This window comes from Tympanuchus pallidicinctus, unplaced genomic scaffold (assembly GCF_026119805.1).
Source record: "Tympanuchus pallidicinctus isolate F22 unplaced genomic scaffold, pur_lepc_1.0 scaffold13, whole genome shotgun sequence".
Taxonomy (NCBI): Eukaryota; Metazoa; Chordata; class Aves; order Galliformes; family Phasianidae; genus Tympanuchus; species Tympanuchus pallidicinctus.
In genome coordinates, this window is record NW_026294648.1 from 11,082,701 (window position 1) to 11,103,632 (window position 20,932).

A 20,932-nucleotide genomic window follows, 5' to 3' on the forward strand; every position below is an offset into this window, starting at 1 on the left:
AGCCTTAAAATCATGAAGGAGCCAGACTGTTCAATCAGAACACAGTGAAGCAGTGAGAAAAGCACAGAAAGGAACAAAGATGTAAGTCAGCACTACTTTTTTTTTGTCCTCATTTGTTTTTTCATTCACTTAAGGGTGGCAGGCTCATCTATAAAACAAATTTAGTTTGGCTTGGTGCTACACTATGCCAATAAAGTTGCTCAGTATGAAGCTCCCATGAGATGCCATAGATGTGCCAGATGTGCCTCTGACTTCCTCTTCAGAGGAATTCAATATGCATCTCAGTTACTGGTTAGCTGTTTAAATTAATGCTTCCTTACACTGTTCACTTAGAGTTACAATGAATTCAAAACTGAGTTGAGCACATAAGCAGGCCTTCTCCTCCGCATGGTCTCTCATCAGAAGTCTCTCTGAAACATGCTTAATGAAGTAAGAATCATGGAACTAATTAGTTTCATCTGGCAGTAATCATGGTTGGGTTTAAGCAAAATTTGTTGACCTTAGTTTGTTTCTGTTTTCTGTCCTCTAACTAAAAATGCCAAATCCAGCATCTAGTCACTATTTTTCATTTTGCACGTTTTGACAACTTGAGATAATGTCTTTTTTGTTCGTTAGGGAGATGCTATTAAATTACCTAAACATATTATCACCAGCTACATGAAAGTTGAGCAAGGAGTAAGCAACTTCACTGAATTTCTCCTTCAAACAGTTTTAATTTTCACCAATATAATCTTATAACATAAATACTGAGTTAGAAATCATGTTATCGCAGCGATGATTTCAGAATTCTTATTGGAGTCTTTGAGTGTGCATTGATTAAGGCAACAGAACATTCCACATAATTTATATTTTTTCTTACATGCTAAATTTTTAAGAGTAAGGACTTTCTTATCTGCCTTAGGAAAAACACAATAACTAAAATATTTTGTTTAAAATCAGAACAAAGGTGAGATTTTATATGGCAATATATATACTTGAATATTTTTTACTGAAACATTTCACTCAGTTGTTATTCTCCGTTACACAATGGAAATGAACGGTGTTAATTCTTTTGGAGAATCACTCTGAATGATGATTTGAGATAGCATTAATTTAAATGATTTGTCTGAGACACTTCATCATTAAATACAGATAGATTTCTATTATAATAAAACACTCAGGGATATACATCTAGTGCTCTCTCCAGACTGATTAGATATTAGCAGAGTCCCAATTTTTGAGTTCATCTCATGCCACTATAAAATTTATAGTAAAATTTCATACTCCGATTATTCTGAATCAGGAGGAAAGCCATTATTCAATTTGAAAATCCCTACTACATTGCAAATGTTAACACTAACACATCACTGTGATAAAAGTCTCTATTTACACTGTATGGCCACCAAGAATCTGAAGAAATAGCTGCTGAATTTTGCTCCTACAGTCCTTTCAGTGATTTGAACAAAGTGCACTGGATCACTAGAAACTCCCACATTTAGCCTACAAGTATTGCACACAGGGCTGTGGCACTCTCAGGGGGCTGCACTGCTGCAGTGTGCCATTGGGAAGGCAGCCTGGGGCCTGAAGTGCAAATCCTCGTCATAAAGGCCTGCAAAGTGCTGAGGTGTTTTCCAGTGGAATTATCCCACCAAAAGCATGCTTCCTATTCACAGGATAATTTAAATAACTTAGTCTCAATTCATTTCATTATGAATCATAAAGTTATCTTAATGTCAACTGGAAAAGGTGGTAAGTTTCTGTTAAAAATTGCAAAAAGAAATTATTAAGGATATGCTGTTTTTCAGATGTCCAAGTTCTAAAGGAATTGTCAGTGTGAATTTTCAAAGGAAGTTGGCAATCTCTCTATTCACCTCAGTAACTGTACATTTCGGTTGTTTACTTCTTCCTTTGCTACAGTTATTTTGTTATTCCATTGCATGTTAATGTTCCATACGCTTTAAGATCATAATTTTTGATCCACAACGTTTTGCACAATATTTAGATGTTATATTTACCAGCAGCATCTAAGAAAGGAGACAACTACAGTAGAACTATTAGGAAAGATTGAATATTAAGGTAGAGGTTAGGACAACTACTGACTGCATGTTGCCAGCAAGCAATTAGTACAAGTGCATCAACTTTATTTTATGCTATGTTCAAAAATGGCTTTCTAATAGAAATATTTTTCTTCATATCTCAACCAAGTGATGTAGGGGCCCTATGATTCGGCATAAGGAGATAGCATCTCTCAACCTCCAGCTCCACGGCACCTCCCAACAGCAGGTCAGAGCTCAAGCAGCTGCATGGGGGAGAGTCTGCCTATGTGGGGGCTGACTGTAGCTTTCTTGAATAAGCACAATCAGAAGGAAAAAAAAAAACCGATGAGTTGCATTGTAAATATTGCTGTACAAACGAACTGATGAAGTTGCAGTTTTGTCTGACACTTGTCACTGCTAAAGCACATCCAATAAACCTCAGGGTCGAACTCACACGGATGTTCTCAGCTGTGATAAAGGCCTAAGATGCCTAATGTCTCCTAGCAATGCCTCTAACTGCCACCTAGTTTGCTGTTATGGATGGGGTGAGCTAGAGCTCAAAATAATAACCTGTAAGTAACAGTAATGACTGAACTGATGGTTGAACTGGACTTCACAAGTATTAGAAGAAAAACACTTAGGTGCTTTCAACAAATATCCAACACAGGAGTGGTCACTACAAAAATACAAATAGACTCATCAAGAACAACAAATCAAAATATGCATTTCATTATCTGGTTTTCATGCAATATTATGCTTCTAAGCTTCCTAATAATTAAGGGCTTTTCTTTTTGTTTTTTTGGCCACAGGCACAATTAATGAGGCACTTTAAGATCACACTGAGTTTAAACAGTACATGGCAATTAAATGGCATTTATGTTTTATCGTGTTATAATTAAATAAAGATGAAAAGTGAATTTATCATTTATAAACTGATTAATGAAGTATGCTGTGTTGATTAATGAAGAGTACTTTATGAAGACAGAAATTGATTTTAATATAATTCAGCAATTTAAAGAATAGTAGAGAATAGGCCTGGAACGAACCACAAAACTTGTCACTTGCGTTCCCCTAACCAAAGGAAAGATTAAGTTTTCCCTCCACATCATCATCTCCAAGTAAGAGCTTTTTTGGGATACATTACAATCTAGCTGTTACCTTATGTATTCTTATCCTGCAGTTTGTTCAGGTAATTACTCACATGCAAGTATGAGCAGGTCTTTGAAAAGTACAAATTTGCCCAAAAGTCAAAAAAGTTGGGGGAAAGATAGCACTTTCTATTTAAGTTCTATTCCCCAAATTTGTCAATGTGATGATTATACCCTATTTCTATTGTATACCTGTCTGTAATGAAAATACGGAGCAGCATCAGATGCAGAATTCAACTGCAGTTCATTGAGAACACCTTCTGGCATGGAAAAATTTTAAGTACCCATACAAGCTGTTGCTAACTATTTATTACACTTAAGACATGCCATCCTAGCTTGATTTTGAAAACGTCATGTGAAATACTGTCAGAAGTCATCCAAAAGCCAAGATGACTTCTGACATCTTATTCTTTTCTCCCACTAAGCTTTGTTATCTTGTCATAAAATAAAATAAAAAATTGCTATGACATGATTTGTTCTGAACTGCCATGCTGGCTGGAATTTATCTCCTTGTTGTCATTTAGATACGTAATATTGTTTGATTACTTTTTCAGGTTTTCAATTTAGAAGGTCTGCTCAAATATTTTGTGTCTTTTCTTTTCTTTTCTTTTCTTTTCTTTTCTTTTCTTTTCTTTTCTTTTCTTTTCTTTTCTTTTCTTTTCTTTTCTTTCCTTTTCTTTCCTTTTCTTTCCTTTTCTTTCCTTTTCTTTCCTTTTCTTTCCTTTTCTTTCCTTTTCTTTTTCTTAACAAAATATTTTCGCTATGCTTTACAAGTCCTTATGGGAAAACAGAAATTATTTCACTTGGCTCTCTACCTAAGATGAAATTTGTGCAGCGCAGCAACTTTGAAATCATTTAAGTATAGATTTACCTTTGCTCTCTCCAGGATAATCTGAAATCTTAAGTTCTTAATACTAATGCCATTGGTGTTAACACATCTCAGCATCCTAGTCAGCACTATCACAAAGGCGGCATTAAGCTACTCAGGTTTCTGATTCTTCAGAACAGTTTTTAGTAATTTCCCTTCTGACTAACTGAAAACTAATTACTTTCACAAGGCCATCACAATGTACCTCTGGAAATCTTATTACTTAATACACTTCAGATTTTTTTTTGTCCAAACTCATACACATTTTACAGAAAACTAATAATTCTCCATCCACTTCATGCTTCTGGGTAGATTTGCATGAACGGTGAGATCTCTTAATGTGTTGTGTTCTCATGGAACAAGACAGGACAGGTAGATACATTCAAGTCAACACATCTGCGGCTAGCTTGCCTATCTCTGTAATGCAGTCAGCAGCACCTCTGATTTTATTTCAACATCAGACTTACTGATATTTTTCTCGACTTCCTCCTTCAAGGTACTTGAACCTCTGTCTTCTTTAAGTTCACTGTATTTTTCCTCCCTAGATTTAAATTTTTGAAGCTCTGTATTTCAGTTATCTGCGTATCAGTAATAGTCACACACAGAAGGAGACAGAGAAATATCTCATAATTTAATTTTCCCCCTCCATATTATACTATACTATACTTACTATTTTGAATCAGCTGGTGAAAATAAACCGTCAACTACAGAATTATATTTACAAAGTTAGCCAGTGTTGGTTTTTGGTTTTTTTTTCCTTCTAGTACTCTTCAATCTCTGAAGACCTTATTTTTTTACAGTAATTATATGGTTGGTGTTATTTCTGCTGCAATTAAAGGTCACTCTAGGACATACAAGGAAAAAAAATGTACCCAGAACTGAATAAAATGATTGGACTGTAAGACTCTTTTCAAATCTTTACTGCTTGAAAATGACTGCCCTACTCCCAAATGCATACGTTCTATTGGAAATTGCTAATTTCAAGAAACTGGTACCGTGCATTTGCAGTAGGGATGAATGAATATTATTCTGACTGAACTCTGACACATTAAGGATAAGAGCAATGTAATACATTAAAATACAGTACTTAAAATGAATATAATGAGACTGAAACAAAATACGCTTGGAAAAAAAATGTTTGAAGTGTGACAGAAAGCTTAAGAGATAAATAGCAAAACAAGAATGTTACAGAATATGAAGTTGGCATCAAGTAGTTGGTGAAAAAGTAATGAGCATATAATCTAATTTTTCAGCTTCTTCATTTTCAATGAAGCACTGAAGCAAAACAAACAAAAAGTATAGTCATTAAACTGAGACAAATTAATTTTTGTAAGCTGCAAACTACAAAGGATACATGTTATAGGTGAACTTGATTTGCCTCTTTTTCTTAAAAGAAAGAAAAAAGAAAGAAAAAAAAAAGAAAATGCACTTGACATTGTAGTAAAGAGCTTCAAAAGAAAGATAGAGCTTATTGCATTGATTTGGTATGTTTTAATACTTTTGTAAATAGTAATAGAATCTGAGTTTGCCCAGAGAGAAATAAACACACATATGTGACATCTGAGTGTTTGAGATGCATTGGTTCCTCAGGTGGTGCACACGCACACACACAATAATATAATACATATTATGTAATATAATACTCTGAGATATTGTAACTAAAATATTATAAGCTGAGAAGCCATTATCTATAAAGTCTAGACTAAGTAAAATAGTGCTGCAGATTGTAGCATTAGTGATAAAGATGCATATTAAGAAACGCGCTGCTATCTTACAAGAAACAGGTGAAAAAAAAGCTTTTCTAAGAAAGTATCAATAATAGTTCAATCTGCAACACGATCCATATTAGAATACAGTGAGGAAAAAAATATATATAAATAGGTTTTATAGGTATTTATAAGTGGGACATCTAACAGAGTTTTGTAGTGGGAAGAATATGTTTTTATAACACACATTTCCTTGAAAAGGAATTAGTTTGTTATTTGCATTCAGTTTGTAAAGGTAACAGAATCTACTAATTTCATCAGTTTTTGGTTCAGTAATTTACCTAGAATTATATGTCAGTTGTCAGATTGTCTTCTGATTAATTCCCATTTCATACAGTAATAAAGACGTACAAAGTATGAAGGAAACAGAAATAAGACCTAAAGAAACATCATAGACAAACTTTCATTCCACAGGCTATTTCAGGTAGAACAGATTGCCATTTGCATGCTCTGTCTGTGAGTGGTCAGCAGGTTGCATTTATCATGGTGCATTGCATCCTGGACACAGGATGGGTAGGAAGCAGAAAACTCAGTAGCACCACCTCACCACAATAATTTTTCCTTCCTTGACCTCAGAATTTATAGGCAGTCTTGCGAATGAAAATTTGCAGACACCAAACCAAAACAAATGTAAGAAGGCATAGCAAGACCAGAATCCTAAAAGCCTTTATAATTGTAAATGCTTCTATGATGCCTTTTGAACAAAACTTATGTAAAGAACATAATCTGAGCTTGTACGGTTGCAGTCCCTGTATGTGCTCTTTCATCACAGGCTGTCTATGACCAGCAGCTCACTGCTTGGCATGAACACCAATGGCTCTGAGGAGTACTTCCACTCTGCAAACCACGCAGAGCAAACGTTCCGCAAAATGGAAAATTATCTGCAGCAGAAACAGCTGTGCGATGTTCTTCTCATAGTAGGAGACCAGAAGATTCCAGCTCACAGGTACCTGCCCCACTTGGGTTTAGACGGCTTCAAAGCCTGACATTTTCAAACACTAGGGAAATGTACGCCTACTCTGTCTGGTTATAAATGATCAGTTACTGTAGAAGTAGGTTATTAATTACCCTTTTAACTTTACTGCTCACTACTGTACGATTCAAATCCTACTGTAAGAGAATGTTTCTAAAACATACACACGCCATTTACTACACAGTATTATTGAATTCCATGCTTGTTATGAATATTACAGAATAATGTGCAGCCCTCCTAAAATGCTTCCATTTCAAGGTTGGTTCTCAGTGCAGTGTCTGATTATTTTGCTGCAATGTTCACTAACGATGTACGTGAAGCAAAACAAGAAGAGATCAAGATGGAGGGAGTGGACCCGGATGCGCTGAAGGCCCTGGTGCGTTATGCCTACACAGGTAAGTCCTCCATCACCCACAGCTGCAATGTAGATATATATCTCCTGCTTGCTTTCCCTCAGTTTTCGGAATTTAACCTTATATTGTTGGACCTCAAAGGGTTGAACCAAGTAGACAAGAAGACCAACTCAGAGAACTGTGAAATCGCTTTTACAAGCGCTACAAGCAGGGTAAAGCGACACAGAACATAACTGCTGTGTACACAATTAGAAATATCCAGATCATTCAAACCTGTGCAATTGCTTCTGGATGTTTGTGTATTCTGTGTTTAGCAAGATACTCAGGAAGACGGCAGCCACCCAACCAGAAAGCTAAAATGCAAAGCCCTTTCCTCTTCCAAGCTATGAAGTTCTGAGGCAAAACACGCACAGCTCTTGAAAGGAGGAAATTGCTTCTCCACAAAGTACTAACACTAAAGCAAACAGAAAAACAGCTTTCTGAATTTACGAACATTTGCTGATAAACTGATCCACCTCCTCAGTTTGCACCTATCACCAATAACATTCAGTTTTTGCTTCTCAACTGATGTCCCGCACAGGACATTCCTAGCTAGCTTTTGAGAATGGAATAGCACAATTTACATATCAAGACAGGGAGGCTGGAAGACATACTATAGGTATGTATCAATATTTGTATAGTACTCATACTTTAAAAAGGGGTTAGAATAACTATAGATTAAATTAAAACAAAGACTCCAATGTAATTAATATAATGGTATTATAATAAATGTCAAAAACAGAGGACTTCTTCGCTTGCTAGGTCAGGCACTTCATCAATCTTGACTGTAGTGTAAAGAGACAAATCTCAAGAAAGATAAGCCATCTGCAATTCCAGATTGGAAACAGAAGTTTCTATACACAAAATAGACCCTTTATGTGCTTGTGGGTACAAGCAAGAAGATAAACACGGGCAGGAGGGAATGCTGCATAACATGCATAAGGCACTGAATAAACATAAATCACCCAAGGAAATAGATTAGACCGAATGCAAAGAAATGGTGGTGGGCTGCTTATTATCCACATGTATATAAAAATCATCCTATCTAATTAAATTTCACCTCTTTCAGAATAGCATTTTAACGCTGGATATCAACTAGGGAATCAAAGTATCTACTAAGCATAAGAATGGATAATCTAATTAAATAAACACCTTCCAGTCTGTTTATGAACATTAAAAAATTCTCACAATCACATAATCATTTCATAGATAAATGAGGAAATCAGGTTTCCTGCAAGCATTTACTGTTAGTATTTCCTAGCTATTGATACTGAAATTCTCGTGTGTAATACAAATTTATGATACACTTTTCAGGAACCCACACGTGAATTTTGGGAAAGGTTTTTGTCTAATCCCCTCTTTGTCTTTATTTCTTTTTTCAAGTAAAATCAGATCTGATAGTGTTAGAGTTTCAGTACAAATGTTCCAGTAATTTTATTCAAAATCCACCAAATCCTTTAAGTCTCTTAAGAGGTGTTTAAAGACTCCTTCAGCATTAAAGGAAAATGAACCTGTGAATCACAGGCCACTTTTCAATTTATTTTTTTTTTTTGCAGGAACAGAAAAAGTAGGGAGTAGGAAGATTTCAAGTAAATAAAGTTACAAAGAAAATGACCGAAAACTTGTATTTTTTCCCTACATGCAAACTGCACAGGTATTCTAGAGTTAAAGGAAGACACTATAGAAAGTTTGCTAGCTGCAGCTTGTCTTCTCCAGCTATCCCAGGTCATTGAGGTATGCTGCAACTTTCTCATGAAGCAGCTCCATCCTTCCAACTGCCTGGGGATCCGCTCCTTTGGGGATGCTCAGGGCTGCACAGAGCTCCTGAAGGTGGCACACACATACACTATGGTAAGTTAAAGAATCTACCTGTTTTACAATTAGAATGTTAACATCAAGTGTGAATACTTCCCCAGAAGACATATGGACTTTGGTGAAGCAGAGCAAGCTTTCTGAGCCTGATGCAGTGGCTATGCTTTTCCTGCACTGGCAAAGTCCCTGACCTGGGGACATCTCTGCCTAGCTCAGACTCCAAAGAGAAATTTCAGGTCTGTGACTGTTACAGAAGCATTGGAAGGAGAGAAGAGTGTGCACAGAAAACCAAATATTCAGTAATGCTTCCTATTTCAGAATTTTGTTTTGTTTTGGAGAAGGAGACATTTACTGAACTGAAATTCGTATGATTGGCATGCATTTCTTAAAAAAAAATAAAATAAAATAACAGGGCATTAACATAGACAACGTCAAAAGGAAAAATAGTAATGGCCCATTCTCATGTTGTTGATTCAACACCAAGAAAATTCCAAAGCTGATTTTAAGGTGAGGTACATACACAACAAAATCCAAAATAAAGAATGTATGAGAAAAATTTGGAATGCTAAAAAGAAGCACATCTTTGACTGAAGCATAATCCTCCTCCGGCTGAAAGTGAGAAATGAATATTCAGTGTGGAAACAGAGAAGCAAGATAGCTGGCTGTGAAACCCAATCAACGGATAAATATTCAGGGCATCAAGATGTGCTATAGCATCTTTAAACACAAAAAGAATAGCAACCGCTACAGCTAAATGGATATAAAAAGAACTCCTTGTTAGGAGACACATGGCAGCTTTATGCTTGAAATATTAGCACAGTATGTCAAAACCAGTTTAGGGGCTTCATAATGCTAAGAGCATTCCAAGAAGAGACCGCACACTTCCACATGATGAAGTAAATGAGAGTGGCAAGTGCAGATTGAGGGCACTGGTTGTGCTCCTTCCTGTCATACTAATGAATGGTTTGCTCAGCAGCTATCTAGATTTCTTTTATATTTTAAAGTTTGAAAAAGGACACTGAAGCTAGAAGGATCACTCAAGCCCTACATAACAGCATTGTCCTTGCTGCTCCATACTATTATATCCTCAGCTGAAAACAGGAAATTCCCCCCTCTGCTACCCCTTTTGTCTCACAAGCCCCAGCCACATGGGCCTCAACTGTAACTGTTTTAAATTCACAGACCAGATTTCTGAGCTGATTTTCAAAAGACATTGGAGAAAAGAGATTGTACCAATGCATGCACACAAACCGTTGTGGAAGAGGATAAATAAAACATTCTGTTTTGTGTCTGGCCAGCCTCAACCACTTGAAAATGTGTACCTCAGGGAAAAGACTATAAAGATGTACTGTAAATACAGAAATCATCCAAATGAACTAGTAACATTTAAACACTTACAGAAGATAAGCTATAAACACCACATCCATTCAACAAAAACAGACACAAAGGAAGCTTTTCCCTTCATCTACTTCAGCCATTGATGCAGAGTATTAAGTTTCCTGCCTAGTATCTTTACATGCAGATAGACATTGTTCTGATAAACATCTTGCACTATATTTGTACCTAAATGTGAACTGGCTTTCCTGTTCCTAATCTCTGAATGTCACAAAATATTAAAGCAGGATGTGCACAGCACAGAAAAGTTAACATATCCTCTAATCACTAGTACTTCAATATTTATATACTCAGTAGAGTTCTCTTGTAAAGAGTTGCAGAAAGCTGAGACTACTGAAAACAAATAATACAAAGATCAGTAACTAAAATCTCTTCCTTTGTCCTATTTCTGATTTCTCATAGAATATATTTCTTCCAGGTACATAAATGGAAACTAATAGTCCAAATACAGGTAAAATCCAACATGCATTTCTCTGCACGTAACTTCAAAAAACAGCTAACAAAGTATTTCTCTGGAATTAGCATAAGCAAACATGAAATATCTCAATATCAATTCTAGTATTCTTGTACTGGCCTGTACATTTTAATACTTTTATGGAAAATAATTCTTTGAAAGGTTCAAACGATTTCATATTTGTGATCATGTCTGGAGTTGGTTGTTTTATCGTAACGCTAGATTATGGTATTAGACCACTTTCTCAAGATTTGCCCAGTTTGCATTTGCCCTGAAATACTGTCAGAAAAGTGAGTTTAATTTCCCTCCATTTTCTACTGCAGAGTAGAGACATACAGTCAGCACCAGACACGGGAAAGAACTGCAAATCGGAAGAGTTTAAAGCTTGGAAGTCCACTTGTAACGCAAACTATCCACTTAATTTGAATACCCATCTACCATTCATATACCTACCATATATCTTCAAATTGTGTCTCTATTAAGATCACACTGATGGTGATCACACTTCTATTAAGATCACACTGAGTGTTAAGATCACACTGATGGTGAAAACTGCCAGTAGCAAATCCATACCAACAGGAATCCTGCCAACTGCAGCCATAAGCAAGGTAGTGGTGAAGTTGATCATTGGTCCTCAGCTCTACGAGAGCAAAGCTTCAAAGAGACACCAGTCTCCCTCAAATGGTAGAAGGAGGTTCCTTGACTTATAGAATATCTATTATATTTCCCTACATCCTAGAACAAAACAGAACTACAGTATATGCAAAGACTATATTACCTCAGAAAAGGTTAATTCAAGGTGTGAAAATCATGAGTGCATTGAAATCTATTCTTTCCTTTTAGGAACATTTCACAGAAGTTATTAAAAACCAGGAATTTCTTTTACTCCCTGCTAATGAGATTGCAAAACTCCTGTCTAGCGATGACATCAATGTTCCAGATGAGGAGGTTATATTCCAGGCATTAATGATGTGGGTGAGACATGATTTGCAAAACCGGCAACAAGATCTGGGGATGCTTCTATCTTATATCAGACTGCCTCTACTTCCCCCTCAGGTATGGAAATGAAGGGCTAACAGGGGCCTTAACCGTAAACTGAAAACAAAACAACACCTGTAGAGAAGTACTGCTTGCTGCTTCTGATTTGTTGTTTCCTGATGTGGAAGTTTTTGTGTTTTTTTTGTTAACTCCATAATAGGTATGATTATTATTTGTAATAGTAAGAATGTAAGATAGAAAAAGAAAGTAAATACAATGATTGTGCTCACAATTATCTTTATAAACGTATCAGTCTCGTGGTATCTCAAAAGTACATTTCTTTCCCAGATAGCACTTTCTTTGTAGCTACATAGTCTTTACTTACTGAAGTGCATCCAACTTTTAATGACGTAGATACACATAAGATCATCACTTTTCATTTCTTAGTTGCTAGCCGATCTAGAAAATAGTCCAATGTTTGCAGACGACCTAGAATGCCAGAAACTTCTCATGGAGGCTATGAAGTACCACCTCCTACCAGAAAGACGGTCTATGATGCAGAGCCCTCGAACAAAGCCTAGGAAGTCTACAGTGGGTGCACTTTATGCTGTAGGAGGTATGGATGCCACTAAAGGTAAGCTGAAATATTTGTTTGTACTGAGTAATTGTATTACAGACACACAGAGAATACATGACAGTTATTGAAAAGTTTGTTAGACAAACAGCAATTTAAAGATGGAAAAGGAGGGAAAAATTGCAGAAGTCAATCCCATATGTTAGATATTCTTCCTTCTTGCAAGCACTCTGTTTCTAAATAATATACATACAGCTGTAAGTTCAGACAAGATTCAAATAGTGATCTTAACATCCAAAATTTTACAAGAATTTGTGCAAAGTTTGACTTTACAAACCAGAAAAAAATTAACATTCAAAATATTTCAAGAAATATTTAACGTTATTTTAGAACCCTGATCCTGTTTTTTCAGGATCACATATAGAATTTTCTTCAGTTTTGTAGCTGAAAGCTAAATGCTATAGATATATTCCAGTTTTTATGATTTGATTTTCACAACTGCAACCGTTTTACAGCTTTGCAAATTACACTATTCCATTTAGTAGGAAGTATATTAAACTACTTTCTACAGAACTCTGCTGCTCAGTGCCAAAAAAACTGTTATTAGTTTAAAGTCTAGTGACGTGCTGATCGGCATTACCTTCAGCTGTGCAAATTCACCATTAACAGAATCACAGAGCAGTTAATCCATTTCATGGTTTGGAAAAAGTTGCTGATGACTAACATTTCCTATGCAGTGCTACCTTACTACCCTCTGCAATCAAATCCAATGCAAACTGTGTGTTCACTGTGATTGTAACACGAAACATTCGTTCTCGGGACAATTTAGAAAAAGGAAGTGAAGCAATAACGACTAGTGAAATTTAATTAGCAATACTTGTTATTTATGAATGACATAAAATAACCAAGAACTCAAAATTACCCTTGAACTATTAAAAATTTGAATAAAATTTTATAATAGGTTTTTTTCAGTAAAGATTATACAAGGAATGGGCTATTTCAGTCAACATCTTCATTTCCTGTTGGTGCCTTTTCTACTTATTACCTTGGAGTAAAGCCAGCTCTTTGAACTTTTGCCTTTTGATGGTTAGAAGAACAGCACTTCCTCTCCTCCCTGCTGTTCTCTATATCTCTGACTCATACCTTCAGCCTGAGCTGGACTGTAAGATAAAGGAAACAGAACCTAAGAGACTGTGACGCACTGGAAGAACATCTCTGAGAAGGGGAGAACTGAACCTCTGGCTAGAATGTGCTTTCTGTGATAAAGAAAACAAGAACTCAGAGAGTGCCAGGTTTGGCTTTGTGCTTATCTCAGGTGGTATATGAAGTCAAATCTCAACTTCAAATGATCAAGAGAAGATCAAAGAGCCACTTTCAGACTAGTATTTAAAAAAAAATGTAAATGTGCCTAAACTTGTGAAGCCTACTTTCAAGCCTCAGTAAAAATTACAGCTACAGGGTATGAACACACTGTACACCTTAATATATTTTTCCCTTTTTTTTTTTTTTTTTAAGAATGTGAGATACTTCTTTTTGAAGCTGAGAACTTTGGGGCACTCACATATTAGCATAAAATAAATGAGACAGAATCAAAGCAAAGAAGAGCAAGCAAAGTTTGCTCTGAGAGTTGCTCAGAATTAAATTTCTTTTATAGCAGATGGATCAGGTAGCTTCTTCCCTGATCTGTGTATCTGGAACGGCACACAGAAGGCAACAAATGTATCACATAAGCTCTTGTTTCACTATATTTGTTGAGTATAGCAGCTGAACTTCAGCAGGTTTTACTGAAGAAAACATCGCTAAAGCAAACTATCTTTTCTGCATTAGTGCATGCTTGTTTTGCAGTCACAAACCATTTATCCATGAACTGCCTATTGTTATCCTCAACATACAAGTTCTCTCGTTACAAATCTCAGTCAAGGAGCAGACAGGAAATCAGCTCTGTTTTTCTCATCTGGTTGCCTTCAGTTGAGCTCCAGAGCGTGCTGCTTGTGCAACTGGCAACTGCCTCTTCCTGCCTCAGCACTGCTCAGCCGTTTTCCCTTTGTGCTAAATCAGCTCTCATGGGGGCAATTACAGCAGCTGAGTGTGACTGACAGGAGCCAGCAGATGGAAAAGTGTCAGTTTTGAATGGCAGGGAATTAGGGCCTTATGAATAGTTTCAGTAAAACCATGACCAGAAGTTCAGTGACCTGAAAAAACTGAAAAGGCAACTTACATATTACAGCAAACAATCAGTTACTGCAAGGCTGCACAGGTGAACCTCACAGAAGCTGCCCATGGAAGGCAAACGTGCACTCAGACTTCAGCCTTCTGCCTGCCTCCACTGCACCAAGGAAACCAATGCAGACAGATTCATAGATGCACTTTTAGTTTTAGGAGGCACTACTAATTTAGGCAAAAACATGGTTAACAAGTATATAGTTGTGAGGTACCATACTCAGAAAGAATTAAGAACAAATAAACCAACTATCCTAATACTACTTAACTGAGTGACAGATTTAACTTATCTACAATTGTTCAGTACTAAAAATATAGCTATAATTCTGCACTTCCTGTCAATGTTTTATTCCTATCTATTTGATAATTACATATGCATGCAATTAATACAGCTGTCCCACTATGTTTACTCTTGTAACTGAAGCTCTCAGGAAGATGTAGCAAAGGTCAAAGTACAGAATTTCAGTCTCTTAAAATTTAATAATGTACAAAATGGATCAACTCCTGACTGCTGCACAGCGAGCAGTTCAAGGCTGTCTCATATTGCATCATATTATTGTTTCTAATAGGCACTACTACAATTGAAAAGTATGACCTTAGGACTAATAGCTGGTTACAAATTGGTACCATGAACGGCAGACGATTACAGTTTGGAGTTGCAGTAATTGACAACAAACTCTACATTGTGGGAGGAAGAGATGGTCTGAAAACCTCCAACATTGTTGAATGTTTCAACCCTATCACCAAAGTCTGGACTATAATGCCTCCTATGTCAACGCACAGACACGGCCTAGGTAAGAGATGCTGCATTTGAAAATACTTTGGATCACAAACAGATTCGTTCTGACTGACAATTTTTTTAAGCCTTTACTAAAATGCGGCAATATTTGCAGAAGATATTTTTCAAAGACAAATTTGCCCATTTCCATAATTTTATGAAAGTGATATCTATTAGTATTCGCCTAAATTATAATGGTCTTCCAGGGTTAATTTTGCTTTTATAAAACTCCAGAATACAAGCAGTAGGGAGAATAATCAACTTTTCATCCAATACAGCCGCCAAGGTGTATGTTTCCAATACAGAAACAACATGATTTTCAGCTTTTGAAAATAATGACTTAAGCTCGTTGCTACCAAACACCTCTGAAAATCAGATCAGAGAGTTACCAGTGTTGAAGAAAACATTGCTGTTACAAAATTAGTACAACTTCACTAATTTCAATGTTGAAATTACAAGTTCCATAGTGCACAGCTACAGTCTGACACCTATGGCCTTTACTGCCCAGTAATCCTAGTATTCACAGTGAATTCATAAAAAATCTAGAATACTCTTCTGCAACAATAAAAAATAAGTTTAACATTGAGACTGCGGGAGGGAATATGGCTTCTGAAAAACAAATAATAGTAAGAAGTAAAGGACAAGAAGGCAACACAGAATGAAGTCGCTATGCAGGGGCATGATTCTAGCCAACAAATAAGTTGCAGTAGTGAAGTCTTGAGTGCCCAGAGTCAGGCTTCTGTCTGTATATCAGCCCAATTTGCAAAGCTGCCTTACACTTACAGGTCCCATTAGTTTCAATGTGATTTTGTGGAGAGTTAAGTACATTTGGAAAAAAAAAAATTAGGCCATGTATATTTAGACCTGAAAAGATGGATTTAGAAAACTTTTAAGCAGCCAAATTCCAACATCTTGCCTTACCTAAAAGGGAGCAAAGATCAGTGACAGGCGCAGCTTCCCAAAGGGGAGAGGCACCTCTTGCTGAGGATGGTAAATAACACAGGATGTGTTCACAGAGAGCTTTGAACACACAGCCAAGTTCACTCTCCTGTGCCTCAAGGACAGCACATACAAGCCAGCTCTTATTTCCACTAACCAGGCACCAGAACAGTACAGTACAGGCAATGAGGCCAGCCAGCTGCCATCCAGTTTGGCTTCATGCTGGTGGGACTACAGAGCTTCAGCTGGCTCAGAAGGGACAGGTAGTTGGCAATTTTTTCATTGGCTCAAGGTTTTTATTTTCTTTTTGCTTTGTTTTGTTTTGAAAGAAGAGCATTCTTTCTCATGTAGGGGGTGCAGATTTGATTCAGAACAAGGTCAACAGAACTGGGAGAAAAATTCCAAGCGAACATCAAAACTAAAGCAGCTTTCTTCTGATCCTTAGGCAAAAGATAATGCTTATTTTGAAAGATACTGTTGTACAAAATATTTTGTTTATCTTTGTTTATTCTTCTTAATGACAAGCCAGCTTTTAGTTAGCTTAATACCAGCTGAAATTGCTTATCTGTATACAAGCAATTAAAGCGAAAAGTTAATACTTTATAAGTCACCGAAATTATTAGATACAGTAATCTGTCCCTAATCTGTCCCTGTCCCCTATTCTTCAAGGAGTAGCAATGCTGGAAGGACCAATGTATGCTGTTGGTGGCCATGATGGCTGGAGTTACCTGAACACCGTAGAAAGATGGGACCCTCAAGCCCGGCAATGGAATTATGTTGCTAGCATGTCCACCCCCCGAAGCACTGTAGGGGTTGCAGCATTAAATAGCAAGTATGTCAGCAGGAAAAACTCTCTGCTTTTTCATTTACTTCCTTCCATTGAAATGCAGTTTCTTATATTTTCAATCTTATAAAAATAAATAAATAAATATATATATAATATATAAAAATATATATAATAAATCACCACAAGAAAACAAAGAGAAAATGTAATGCACAAAAATAAGAAAGAAAAGCTTTTCCTCTATTATGTAGTAAACTATTTTCTAAATAGCAGACATGTTTTAAACACTTTTCAAGTTAAGGCAATTTGAAAATCAGAATTTTACCTGGACTATTGATCAAATACCTTAAAAAAAATCCAAATTTATGTTTGCATTTTGAAATCAGTGTATCTAAGGAGCACCATTTGAAATAACTTCCCCCTCTTCAGCAAAGAAACAGGAAAGCCTAGTAGAATAGGAAAACCTGCTAGAAAATGTCAGGTTACACTGAGAAGTGTAGCTTGAGCCAATACTCCCTTTTATTTCAATCTGAGGTAGACAGCCTCTTAGTGCAGAGTTTGTAGGGGCCCAGAAAAGCTGCATGCAGAAATTTGTTTTTATCCTGAAACCTTATCAATGGCTTTCCTGCTCACTTCTTAAACTCCAGTGATTTATGAAAGAGAAGGATATAGAGTAAAAATGAAGATGTCAGATATTTGCAAACATAAATCTTCTTCATATACAAAAACCAAGCCTCTGCAATAGAACATGACAAGATTTTAAACATTTATTAAAAAATCTGAGAGCAGTAGAACTGTCTGTCCAAGTCCCTGTTCTATCCCAAAGGAAATGCTCTCAGCATAAGCTAGAAATTCCTGTGGGTGCCTTTCACAGGGATGTGCAGGAAACAACTTTGTCAGAGAGGAAATCCAGCCCAATCCCGACTCTGTTCTCAATCACTCTCGATATACCCTGTCTCCTGCCTGGCTTAAATCACGTCTGTTAGCTCAGTGATGTAATCACTGGCATAGCAGACGAAGCCAAACTCAAACGTCCATCATTCAGTGCTACTGCTGCAGTCCAGCCGAGCAAAATGCTTCTCCTCTTTCTGTTTCCCTAAGGCATGCTGTATTTTCTTCTATTCACTCCTACCAGAAAACACATACTTTCAGTGGGGCAACACTTCTGAACAATAAAAGGTCTACTGAAAACATCAGTCAATAAAGGAATATGTGATTTCTCCTCAGGGAATGAGACAAGATTTTTAAAGATCTTTAGATGATTCCGGGTATGCTAGGGAAAAAGAACAATCTGCTTGCAAAGTCAGAGATTTCCTCTCTCTGTGAAAGCTGTGTAAACAAGTAGACTGTATCTAAGAGTAAGGTATGAAAAGAAAAAAAATCCCATTCTCAAGTCTTTATATGGGCCAAGCAAAAAACTGCACAACAGGACTCAAGCCTGTGTTGGACTCACAAACATTAGAAGATAGAACTAAAATTTTTGTATTGCTCTAGAGGTCAAGATTGTTCTTTTGAAATCCTACATCAGAGCAGTGTAAAACTTATCCCAGTCACTGGAGAAAGACAAGCACATCTTAAGCAAAATTCAACTAACTGGATTTGGGTGACTCGCTCTGGACAAGCTGAGGTGCTCGCTAGGTCTCTAATTAATTGCACTAAAAAAAACCCTTTATTTCATAGCAGTAAGTAATGGCCAGAGTGGGAAAAGGATCTGAGCAGCCTGGCACAGTTGACATCCACTATGTATACTATCACAGTCTAGCAGCACCAAAGCTAGCTAGAAATACAAAAGAGATTCAGACTTCGTAAAATTGATTGACAAAGAGACACAAAGTGCTTCTTAATGAGGATTTCCACTGTTCCCCTTTATAAGTTGTCATATTTTGTTTCAACAAGAGCTAGTTTGAATCTCCAGTAGTTTGCAAAGTGCCTTTAATGCAGAAAAGACGAGAAGACCTATCAGTAAGGTAAATTCTGTCCTAAAGATTTTCTTAAATACAAACACTGAGGAAAATATACTTAATATACATTTGTCATAAGTTTTTGAAACATAATGATAGCATTGAAGTTTTCATTACGTATTAATGGTATAGGAAAATTGCTTAATGTCAAATATTTCATAAGACTGACAAAGAAAATACTCCAACTGTGTTACAAACATTAGTAGTACTTCTCATAAATTTCACCTATGTCTTAACATTTAGAGAAGATGATACAGACTTTTAATTTTCTTACGTGACTGCTTGAAGCTACATTATAAAATGAAGAAAATACAGCATGAAAAAACCATTGTGCAGAGAAAGTTCCAGAGCAAAATGGCCAGAGAGCAAATATAAGGCACACTGGGAATTTTAAAATGGTCTGAATAAAGTTAATATAATATTCTTATTAAAAGGACTGAAATTGTTTGTCTTCTTATGGGTAATTATCCCAGACTGTATGCAGTTGGTGGACGAGATGGGAGCTCCTGCTTAAAATCAATGGAATGTTTTGATCCACATACAAACAAGTGGAGCCTATGTGCTTCAATGTCCAAGAGAAGAGGCGGTGTAGGTGTTGCAACATACAATGGGTTTTTATATGCTGTGGGAGGTCACGATGCACCTGCTTCCAACCACTGCTCTCGACTTTCCGACTGTGTAGAAAGGTAAGGACATTTTGCTTTTCTAAACACTTCAGGAAATATAAAAATGCAGCAAGGGAAATCTCTTCAGAATTGGAACATTACCTTTGTATAACATATTATGCTTTGTAGAATAATATTTTTGAGCATAAGAACTGATTCCCAATGATTTTGTGCTAACAAAACAGCTGCCACGTGAAAATTTCAGCTTGTTCTCACGTCTATTGGAACCGACCAAGGTTAAGACAACTCAACAATACGATGAACATAACATGGGGATTTGTATTTCTCAGGTGCCAAAATTCAGCTTTGGGCTACATCTCTCATTTACTATAGGAACAAAACTTAAAAAGTTTTAAGTTAAAAAACTCAGGAAAAAAACTTTTCAATTGTCTCTTCCTCCAACAGTTTGGCTCATGTTGACCAACGTGATAAAAACTATATGAGATACAAACTTTGCTTAAGATCATGAGTTACATAATTAACTTTGTGAGATTATTTTGTGGTGAATCGTTTCTGGAAATGTCACTGAGAAACAGAAAACATAAATCTTTATGGTGGAAGAAAAAAATGCTCTGAAACGAACTTTTCTGACTCAATTGCTGCCATGGTATCATTCCCTCAGGCTTCACCTATGTTCAAAACACACTGATTGTTAATCTGATAGAAATGTATACTTCATCACACAAAGTGAAAATAAGGGCTTGAAGATCCCTCTAGTGGCTAAATAAAGAATTCAATCTTATTCCTCATGATTCTTTACGCTAGTTCATAACATAAGCTAAACTCCAGTATAGGGGAAAAGAAGTAAGCATCAGCTTTTAAAATCTGGAATATCAATGTATTTCTACAACGTATTTTTCTAATTTTGATCATAAAACATTTCAGGTATGACCCTAAAACAGACACTTGGACAACAGTGGCTCCGTTGAGCGTACCCCGGGATGCTGTTGGAATTTGCCCTCTGGGGGACAGACTTTATGCTGTTGGTGGCTATGATGGCCACACATACCTGGATACTGTGGAGTCTTACGATGCTCAAAATAACGAGTGGACAGAGGTAATTAAAAATAGCAAGACCTATCTGAATAGGAAAAGCGAAAACTATTACATTGCAGAAGGGTTTTGTGAAAAATGATATATGTTAAGATGAAATAATGCTAATTAAAAGTATTTATTTAACTGGAGTGCTTCTTTACCAAACATCATTAGA

General features: G+C 36.5%; 1 protein-coding gene and 1 long non-coding RNA gene across 4 annotated transcripts in view; one reads left to right on the forward strand and one right to left on the reverse strand.

Moving 5' to 3' along the window:
- Nucleotides 1–20,932, reverse strand: part of LOC128075790 (uncharacterized) — a 212,269-nt gene that overhangs the window by 177,679 nt on the left and 13,658 nt on the right. The window lies entirely within an intron of this gene.
- Nucleotides 1–20,932, forward strand: part of KLHL4 (kelch like family member 4) — a 67,721-nt gene that overhangs the window by 44,769 nt on the left and 2,020 nt on the right. For 2 of the 3 annotated variants that reach the window (XM_052672829.1, XM_052672827.1), the window contains 9 exons: nucleotides 6,570–6,743; nucleotides 7,029–7,165; nucleotides 8,817–9,013; nucleotides 11,667–11,879; nucleotides 12,249–12,435; nucleotides 15,165–15,389; nucleotides 16,982–17,144; nucleotides 19,531–19,743; nucleotides 20,608–20,779. In XM_052672829.1, the coding sequence (XP_052528789.1) occupies nucleotides 6,570–6,743; nucleotides 7,029–7,165; nucleotides 8,817–9,013; nucleotides 11,667–11,879; nucleotides 12,249–12,435; nucleotides 15,165–15,389; nucleotides 16,982–17,144; nucleotides 19,531–19,743; nucleotides 20,608–20,779 (1,681 nt within the window). The remainder of the gene's footprint in view (nucleotides 1–6,569; nucleotides 6,744–7,028; nucleotides 7,166–8,816; nucleotides 9,014–11,666; nucleotides 11,880–12,248; nucleotides 12,436–15,164; nucleotides 15,390–16,981; nucleotides 17,145–19,530; nucleotides 19,744–20,607; nucleotides 20,780–20,932) is intronic. The other variant, XM_052672828.1, reaches the window with a different exon arrangement.